Source organism: Hermetia illucens, chromosome 1 (assembly GCF_905115235.1).
Source record: "Hermetia illucens chromosome 1, iHerIll2.2.curated.20191125, whole genome shotgun sequence".
NCBI lineage: Eukaryota > Metazoa > Arthropoda > Insecta > Diptera > Stratiomyidae > Hermetia > Hermetia illucens.
This window is the reverse complement of record NC_051849.1, coordinates 35,048,502-35,058,143: the sequence shown is the minus strand read 5'-3', so window position 1 is coordinate 35,058,143 and position 9,642 is coordinate 35,048,502. Positions and strand designations below refer to the sequence as shown.

The window sequence follows — 9,642 nt, the reverse complement described above, 5'->3', positions numbered from 1 at the left end:
TGAATTCCAATGCAAATGTGTCGGGATTCCGTCGTGTTGACTGAATGATCCAATCATGACGACGTTGACATTAGAGTGGCGGAGATAGATTCTGGTGTAGAAACTGCATGATCGATGGCGACGGATACGGAAAGAAATTCAAATATCGTTAAATATTGTGTGGTATTGAAAGAAAATAAGAATTGAAGACAAGCAAAGAAAACTATTTAGCTGCTGGAAATGAGTAATATACATGGTCAGCCCAATCCAATAAATCTAATAATCCAATCCAATCCAATAATATGGACAAAACTTAAGTGTATTATTAAATTAAATATTAAATTAATTAAATATTAACGGCAGTGACCTGGCCAGAACCGAGCGAGTTAAATATCTTGGGTTAATGTTATCAGTTAATGGGGAACCGCGTTATGAAATTGTTTCACGCATTAGCGCAACCTGGATGAAGGGATGTTTTCATAACTGGCGTTCCTTGTGATCAACGCATCAACGAAAGTCTCAAATCTAAAATTTACCGCAACGTCGTCCGCCTTGTCACTCTGTGGTTCTGAGTGTTGAGCAACTATAAAAGACAATGAACGGCTTCTTCTGATAATGAAGACGAAAATGTTGTGTTGGACTATTAGCGTGAAACGCCTTGATTACATCAGAAACGAAGATATCCGCTATCGATATGGGGTTACATCGGTCATGGAAAAATTGCCAGAGAGGTGTCTTCCTGGGCATGGTCATGTAATTCTCGCTAAAGAGAATTTATTTGCTAAGATTGACTGGAACATCAAAGTGGATGGTAAGCGACCAAAAGCTTCGATACGCTGGATGGTGATTTGAAGGCCTCGCGACTGCATCCAAATCAGGCATTTGATAAAATAAAATGATGCAACAAATCACGACGAACCGACCATGCTTATGAACGGGACAAAGGCTAAAGAAAAGAAGAAACAAAGAGCAAAGTTGAAAGAATCGATTTTTGGGGGATGCAAACACAATTTCCGTAGGCCTGGTTAATGTTCTTGTGGTTGTCATTTTCTTGTTAATGCATAGAAGAAGGTTAATTTCAAGTTTGAAGATTAAACTCAACTAAATGTGTAGAGCCGCCACGAAGAATTCAAGGCAGACCCTGCCACAAATTGGACGATGGCGTAGTTGATGGCGTTTATTTGCTAGAGATATCGAATTGGTGGAACTCAGCGCAAAGCCGGGAAGTTAGGAGTTCCTCATTAAGGCAGACCTATACTAGGCACTAGTTGTTGCGCCTTTGGTGATGACGTTGATCGTCTGTTGAACAGTATTCACGCATAATAGCTTTGGCAGTCCGCGCGTTTAAGATGGTATTGAGATAAGTCTAGCATTATCTGGGATGAGAAGATTTTCGTCTTGTCTGGAGATTAGACAAACTTCCGCCCTTCTCCATTCTGTTAGGAAGGAGATATTTAAAAAACCTATGGTTGAAGAGAAAAGATCGAAGTGGGCGAATCCATTGCAACCGCTGCGTAAACACGGTTATCGGAGTTTACAGAACATACATTGCAAATATTATTTTAGAAGAATCAATTGGGCTCTTGAGCACGCGCTCTGAGACCCAACTGCTCGAAACGAATTGATTGTGAAAGTACATATAGGTGTGGTAAATACATTGTGTGTATGGTCAAAGGGTGGTATAGGTCCAAGGGCGAAACGTGGATTGGTACCCACAATGGAGCATAAAACCTGGGAAATGCCTGGTCAACCAACACCAACAGCTCTACTACAAAAGGCGAGCCTCCCGCGCCTAAAAACGGGACAAAATATATCAATCGGTCCTCCAGGTTGGGAGTTGTATAGGGCTGATAATCCTACACGGAAAACCGATGTTACGAAGCCATGAAAGGAGCCTCGGACAGGATGGATTTTACAACGACGAACCCGGCAACGACAACGGATTAACAATTTGCGCATTTTCTCATGGAACGTGCGTTCTCTATACCGATCAAATGCTACTGAGCATCTAGCCATCCAGTAAACCATGTGCTCGGAGTAGATTTCTTAGTCAGTCAAAAAATGAAACCTGCTGTTATCGCTTTGAAAATATAAGCGAAAGGCTTTGCACTCTGCGTTTGTGAGGCAAGTTTAGAAATATAAGCCTCATAAACGTTCACGCCCCTACGGAGGAGACTGCAGAGTTGGAGGAGGATACCTTCTACGAGGCAGTTGAGCGGACCCTCGAAGCCTGTCCCAAGTATGATATCAAAATCATACTTGGAGATTTCAACAGTAAAGTAGAGACGGAGCTCGTATTCAGGCGATATGTCGGCTCCCATAGCTTACAAAGGGATACCAATGATAACGGACTGCGGTTTATTCAGTTAGCAGTATCCCACGAAATGGTTGTTGGAAGTACCTGGTTTGCGCGGAAAGCGGTTCACAAACATACGTGGGCCTCTCCAGACAGGACCACTTTCAACCAAATTGACCACGTGCTGATTGAACGCCGCCATCTTCCAGCCTTGATGAATGTCAGAACATATAGTGGGGCCAATATAGACCTGGATCACTATCTCGTTGGCATGGTGCTTCGAGCTCGAATAACAACACCACCCAGAATCCCCTCTGATAATCCGGTGAGAGTTAACACTGAAGCCATCCACAACACAACCCTCCGCAACACCTATAAGAGGGAAATGGATGCTGCAATAACCGCAGTCAACAGAGGACCTGCAGATGAAGCATCAACAAATGATCTTCACAACCACCTGAAGAACGTTATCATTGATACGGCCACAAACATACTTGGCCCTAACCGCAAAAGGAGTCGGCTGGTTTGATGATGAATGTAAGCTAGCAACGGAACGGAAGAATGCCGCATAGCGAGTAATGTTGCATTCTCAAAGAACGCGGGCACGCGCAGAGACTTATCACGAACTCCGTCGAGGGGAGAAGCGACTTCGCAGACGGAAAAAGGAAGCCCGGGAGAACCAATAAGTCTCGAAAAGTACAGTACAGGGAGCAACCGCACCAGGCGCCCAAGTTTTACCAACAAGTCAACAGGATGAAGCCTTATAAACCTCGATGTTCATCCTGCCGAGACAAAGAGGGAAATCTGATTTCCGATAAAATAGGCATATTGAAGGGATGGGTTGAGTACATTGATGAACTATTGAACAACCAGAACATCGGCGAGTTGAAGGTCCCGCCAACTAAATATGGAGGGGACCAGTTATACCAAGTGGTTCATCAACTTGTGCTCAAGGTATGGGACAGCGAATCAATGCCTGACGACTGGCAACGAGGCATTATCTGTCTCATACATAAAAAGGGAGATATCACACAGTGCAACAATTATAGAGGTATCACGTTGCTGAGTACCATCTATAAGATATCCTCCGCTATTATCCTAGGCGGAGTAGCCACATACGTCTAGAACCATTGGCCCATACCAAAGAGGCTTCACTCCAGGCAAATCAGCACCAGATCAGATTTTCTCTCTCTGGCAAGCGATGGAAAAACTGTTGGAATATGGGCATCAGTTGCACCACCTCTTCATCATCTATGATAGCATAGCCAGGGTAAAACTTTACACGGCCATAGGGGAATTCGGTATCCCGACGAAATTGATAAGACTGACTGAGCTGGCCCTGACCAATGTGCGAGGTCAGATAAAACCAGCAGAATCACTCTTAAGACCATTCGACATCAACAACGGTTTACGACAAGAGGATATCCTACCATGCGTTCTCTTTAACCTAGCCCTGGAGAAAGTGATCCGTGATGCTGAAGTAAATGCGAGGGATAAGATCCTCTTTAAGTCCACCCAACTACTGGCCTATGCTGACGATATCGACATCATGGGAAGAACGACCCGAGACGTACAAACTGCCTTCATCCAGATCGAGTAGGCGGCAATTAGCGCGAGATCTTGGGCTGCACATCAATGAAGGCAAGACAAAGTATATGGTGGCAATGTCAGCACCGAAAACCAACCAACCAACAACTTCAAATCGCAATGGTCAAATGGGAGGAATAAAGATAGAAGACTATAACTTTGAGACCGTTGATAATTTCTCCTATCTACAGTCGTAAATCACATCCGATAACAGCTACGATGATGAAATTCGCGCACGGTTGTTGTCAGCCAACAGAGCCTATTTCAGTTTACAAAGACTGTTCCGCTCGAAACGTCTCACCATAGGGTCAAAGTTCTTACCGTACAACACAATGATCTTGCCAGTCCTCATGTATTCCTCGGAGACTTGGTTTCTTAGCAAGAAAAATTGCGAACTCTTGGCCGCGTTCGAGAGAAAAATCCTCCAAAGAATTTTTGGGCCCCTAGATGAGGATGGACGATTCCGTAGCCTACATAACGACGAAATCTATGAGCGATACCACGACCGTCAGGTTGTGGATAAAATCCGGGTCAATAGGTTACGGTGGGCGGGTCACTTAATCCGTATGGATGAAGAAGAGCCTGGAAACTGCATAAGGGCAATATCTATGGTAGAAAAAGGAGGAGACAGATCCTGCCTGAGATGGAGCGATGGCGTAGGTCGGGACGCCAGACAGCTTTTAGGGATATCGAATTGGTGGACTTCGGCGCAAAACCGGGATGTCTGGAGTTCCTTATTAAGGCAGGCCTAGACCGGATACCGGTTGTTGCGCCGTTGATGATGATGATGTTGTTACCGCTGCAAAACCATCTGATCCGAATCCTGGTTTACTATTTATAGGGGCTGCTGCTGGATGATTTGTTGTTGTAGTTGCAATTATTCGATTCTTTGCTCTAGGTTTTGATGTTGCTGTGTCAAGTTCTGTTGTTGCTATTAAATGACGTTGAATATGCTCCTGCTATGGGGTCAGAGGGTTGCTGATTCGCCCGCTCTTAATTCTGCACGGCTGTCGTTACTGGTAGTTGATTCTATGTTGGCACAACTTTGGGTTTGTTGCGGACCTTTGCGTAGTTCCAGTGTGCTTCCAGGCGGATGCGTAATCAAAGACGGGTTGCGAGACGGGCACTGCACTTGTTCCATGCTCTCTGGCTGCCGACACACTTGTTAATGTTAGCGGCAGCGGCTCTGGTCTGATTTGCGGTGCGTATCAAAGTAAGCGGTGTCGCAAACACACCCCGGATTTTGTTATGTTCTCGTAAGAGCCTGAAAGGTAAACTGCACATATCCCTTTTAATGGAGTCGCAGATAATTTCACTAAAAATGTGGAGAACTCGCGGTCGCCTAGAATCAATAATGCATTCCACTCTTGTGGGGCGTCGGGGTCACTACTGAAGAAATCACAAACTTTCTTCTTCTACAATCTGTCAATTGGTGACTTACTTCTAATAAAACCAATAATTAAATTTCCTTTTTGGAAACTTTTCTTTAGTTTAAGTTTTCATGATCCTACATCTGGCCCTTGATGACTTCATCACTTCTAACTTATAAAAACTTCGGACTAAGCATGATTCAGTGGTTAAAAGTCGGCGTCATTTTTAACTTAAACAAATGGATCACATAACAAAACTATATTTTCCGTTTCGAAAATAAGTCAGCTTAACAAACTACGATAATGTACAACAATTAACCTTTTCCCTAAATAAAGTCTTCTATGTCGATGCCTTCGTCCACTTCTCGCTTACAGCCCAAAGCCACTTGGCCATGTCATCATTTTTGCCGGCATCCGCCACTTCCTTCGGCTCGCAATCGCTAAAATATTGGCCGGAAACTTTGTCCAGTTCAGGATCTAATGCTGCATAAAGTGTTGTTTGTGCCCCTGACTTGGCGTCCTTGAGGAATGGCCAAATGAGCGGCCGAACAATAATCCTAGAAGCATAAAGAATGGGATCAATCGGAGTCAAATAGATTTAGGGGAAAGTAACGAACTTTGAGAAGAAATTGTTGAATATTCCCATATGACGCATGATTTCCGTGTCGACAACGCCAGGATGAAGAGCGTTCACTGTTACTCCTGTGCCTACAAGTGGAAAAGGGGTTTTTTTACTTTCATTCAAGGCTATGGGTCACATAATTTGAATGCGAGATTCATCCGAAAATATACCTTCAAGTCTCTTGGCAAGCTCCCGAGTAAACAAAACGTTCGCCAATTTACTTTGATTATATGCCTTGCCTTCGTCGTAGGATTTTTCGCTATTTAGGTCGGTGACGTTGATTTCTCCGCGGGTATGAGCCAAACTGGACACTACCACAATTCGGCTTGGGGCGGATTTCTGAAATGAAACTCTTTTGCTTAAAATTATTCATCAATTGCCTTCCAGAATTACCTTAAGCAAATCAAGCAGTAAATTCGTCAGCAAAAAGTGTCCCATGTGATTGACGCCTAATTGCATTTCAATTCCCTCCTTAGTGACTGCTCGAGGGCACCTCATAACGCCCGCGTTGTTAATGAGGATGTCCAGCCGTTTCTCCTCTTTCTTGAACCTAACGAAATGTTTTTAGTTGCGGAAGTTGGAGAGGAACCATTTGTATTCAACTTACTCGTCAACAAATTTTCTGATCGATTCAAACGAGGATAAATCACATTCACGGCAGTAAATGTGTCCGTTCTTGGTTTCCACCACGATCTCCTCCCTTGCCTAAGTGTAAATATGGAAATGACCACATTATTTACTGTAAAGGAAGTGCTACGAATTCGAATTTTTGGGAGCAAATTAGCAACTCCGCCTTTCACTTTTTCATAATGAATTGACATTGAAAAAATCGAAACAAATTTCCCTTAAAGTCCTTAATTAAAGCGTGTATTTTCCTTAATTTTTACCTCTTCGCATTTAGACAAATTCCGGCAAGCCATATAAACGTGCGCTCCCCGCTTAGCCAATTCCCGAACCGTCTCCTTCCCAATTCCCGTATTCGAACCGGTAACTATGACAACTTTGCCATTGGCGCTGACTGCCTTGCGGAACTGGCCGCCCTGCATGTTGTCCCTGGAGAATTTGAAATCCTTTTATTACAACCGAACGATCACTCAACATGTCTACTCACTTTAAAAGTGTTCCTATGCTCAGAGCCACGCCAACTGAGCTCATAAAAATGATGGGCTTACTCTTTAGAAATGCAAATGTGCCGGACATGGTGGCAGGTTAGGACTTCGTTGACTTGTTCACTTTGAAGTTTAAGAATTATGGAAATTCCCTAATTTGGTTCGAATTCACGAGTTGAGCAAAAACTTCTTACATTACCAGAACTTGGCAATACTTTATTTCCTGACGAAATTCAGAAAATAGGCGAAAAGCTTATCAGCCACGCACGGCAATCAGCTGAAAATGACGTTCCGCACTTTGTTTTGGTATCATCTTCTTGATTTTGAACTGTTTTTAACTCTGCTGAAAATATTTCAATTAGAAAATTGTTTCCAAACACTCCCGCAAACAAAAGGGGAAATACCTAAAATCGAACTTTCACGATTTTAGGGTTCGACAAAACGACAGCATATGCGGGAGATCAAACCTACCAATGATGATTTTATCCTCACAAAATTGATTACACTTGGGTAATAGATTAATAACCTTTACTTTATTTCACACGTAGTTAGTTTAGTTTACTGGGGGGAGCCGCAGCTCCGAGCACTCAGGCCTTTGTTAGGCCCGTTGTACTATCCCCGTAAATCGCCTATTCAATGGCCTACATCGTTTGTAGGCTTTAGCGAATCTGAGAACATTCTCCAGAGGCAGAAAGTGTGCAGATTCTTCATTGAAGAAAACCTTGCCAAGGTGTCTGAGATTTGAGGATGCCGGGCAGCTGCATAAAAAGTGCAGGGCCGTCTCCTCCTCCTCCTCACATTCGCTGCACATAGTCGAAACCACTGTAGCGCGGCAGGATTCCCGGCATGACGCCACCGGCGGTTTCCACACATTTTTAGAACTCGCCACAGGAGTGGAGAGCAGGCGATGGAAGAGTGCCATGAGTTGGCGGCAGAATGACAGGTAAAAAAATAATTGCTGATCTTCTGCCTGGAGGAACCGCGAAAAGGGCGATCGGGTAGCAGGTCGTCAGGACAGCCTACGGACCGAGTATCATCGCAGATTCGGCCAGAAAGCCACTAAATGTACGATCTCGTGTAAATTCATGCCTGCCGCAAAAAACTAGGTCCGCGGGGAGTCCTGGCGACGGCCACCCAGAACGCAGCGCCACGTCGCCTAACAATTTACGACCCCCTCAGCAGGCGCAACTACCTCATGGATACTGGTGCGGAAGTTTCGGTTCTTCCCGTACCACAACCACTGAAACTGGCAGCAGCAAATTCCTCCCGTATCAACATATAGGCAAGTGGACGTGAGTCTTGGCTTGCGTAGGACATTTTTGTGGCGTTTCATCCTGGCGGATGTCAGCTTCCCCGTACTAGGCGCAGACTTTTTGTGTCACTATGGGTTGCTGGTGGACTTGCAAAACAAGTCTCTTATTCCACGATCAACCTTAGTTCGTCGGGCCAAATGGCATCTCACCCAGGCAATAATCTTTTCGTTCTTTTAGAAGACATTACCGACTCTTGTGTTCGGGCACTTCTCTAAAAGTTCAGCCAGATTACTACCGAGCGTAGCCTATCCAAACCAGTGAAGCACAATGTGCAGCACCACATTAACACTACTGGTTCCCCGATCTTCTCGCAAGTGCGTCCTCTACCACCCCAGAAACTGGTTATTGGACGGAAAGAGTTTGAACAACTTATGCAATAGGGTATCTGCAGACCTTCGAACAGCTGTTGGTCTTCCCCACTGCATATGGTCTCTAAGCCGAACGGCGAATGTCGCCCATATGGGGATTACAAAAGGCTAAATGCACAGACTGTTCCTGACCGACATCCAATTCCACTCATCCACGACATTGCGCATCACCTCGCGAATTGCCGCATCTTTTCGACCTTGGACTTAATCAAGGGTTACCATCAAATCCCTGTAGCTCCAGGAGACATACCAAAGACGGCAATATACACACCCTTTGGACTCTTCGAGTTCACCCGGATGACTTTCGGATTGTGCAATGCGGCGCAAACCTTTCAAAGGTTCATTCACTCAGTCCTGCGAAACCTCGATTTCTGTTTCGTATGCTTGGATGATGTTTTGGTCGCTTCTTCCACTGAGTCTGTGCACTTAGCCCATCTCGAGTGCATTTTTCAACGTCTCCTTGAGGCCGGGTTAGTCATAAACGTTGAGAAATGAGAGATTCCTCGGCCACTCCATTTCCCCTGAAGGAATACAACCCGACTCAGACAAGGTGCAAGTGATTACAAGTTTCCCAAGTCCGAAGACAGTAAGGGAGTTGAGGAGGTTCTTGGGCATGCTAAACTCCTATCGTCGTTTCCTGCCCAAGGCCGCCCAACACCAGTCCGTTTTGAACGCGTACTTATCTGGCCCGAAAACAAAGGACACACGAGAGATCGTGTGGTCTGAAGAGGCCGTCCGCGCGTTTGACAAATCCCGTGAACAACTGGCTGACGCTACACTATTGGCATTTCCTCTGCAAGATGCACCCCTACCCGTTGTTGTTGATGCTGCTCTTCACCAAAAGGTGAATCGGGTTTGGCAGCCGTTGAGCTTCTTCTCTAAGCAGTTGAACCCCGCTCAACGGAACTACAGTACCTACGATCGCGAACTGCTCGCGCGTACTTGAGCATCAAATACTTCCACTTCTCCCTAGAAGGCAGGCCGTTCACAGTGTTCAC

The 9,642-nt window shown here is 45.0% G+C and overlaps 1 protein-coding gene across 1 annotated transcript; it reads right to left on the bottom strand.

The window, feature by feature from the left end:
- Window positions 1-5,476: 5,476 nt before the first annotated feature.
- Window positions 5,477-7,268, bottom strand: LOC119654483 (retinol dehydrogenase 13-like). The gene is made up of 7 exons (XM_038059907.1): window positions 6,966-7,268; window positions 6,742-6,907; window positions 6,462-6,559; window positions 6,248-6,404; window positions 6,025-6,193; window positions 5,850-5,940; window positions 5,477-5,789 (listed from the first exon to the last, which is right to left on the bottom strand). Exons 1-7 carry the CDS (start codon window positions 7,052-7,054, stop codon window positions 5,573-5,575), a joined length of 987 nt encoding a protein of 328 aa, XP_037915835.1. The 5' UTR covers window positions 7,055-7,268; the 3' UTR covers window positions 5,477-5,572.
- Between the last annotated feature and the right edge of the window lie 2,374 nt (window positions 7,269-9,642).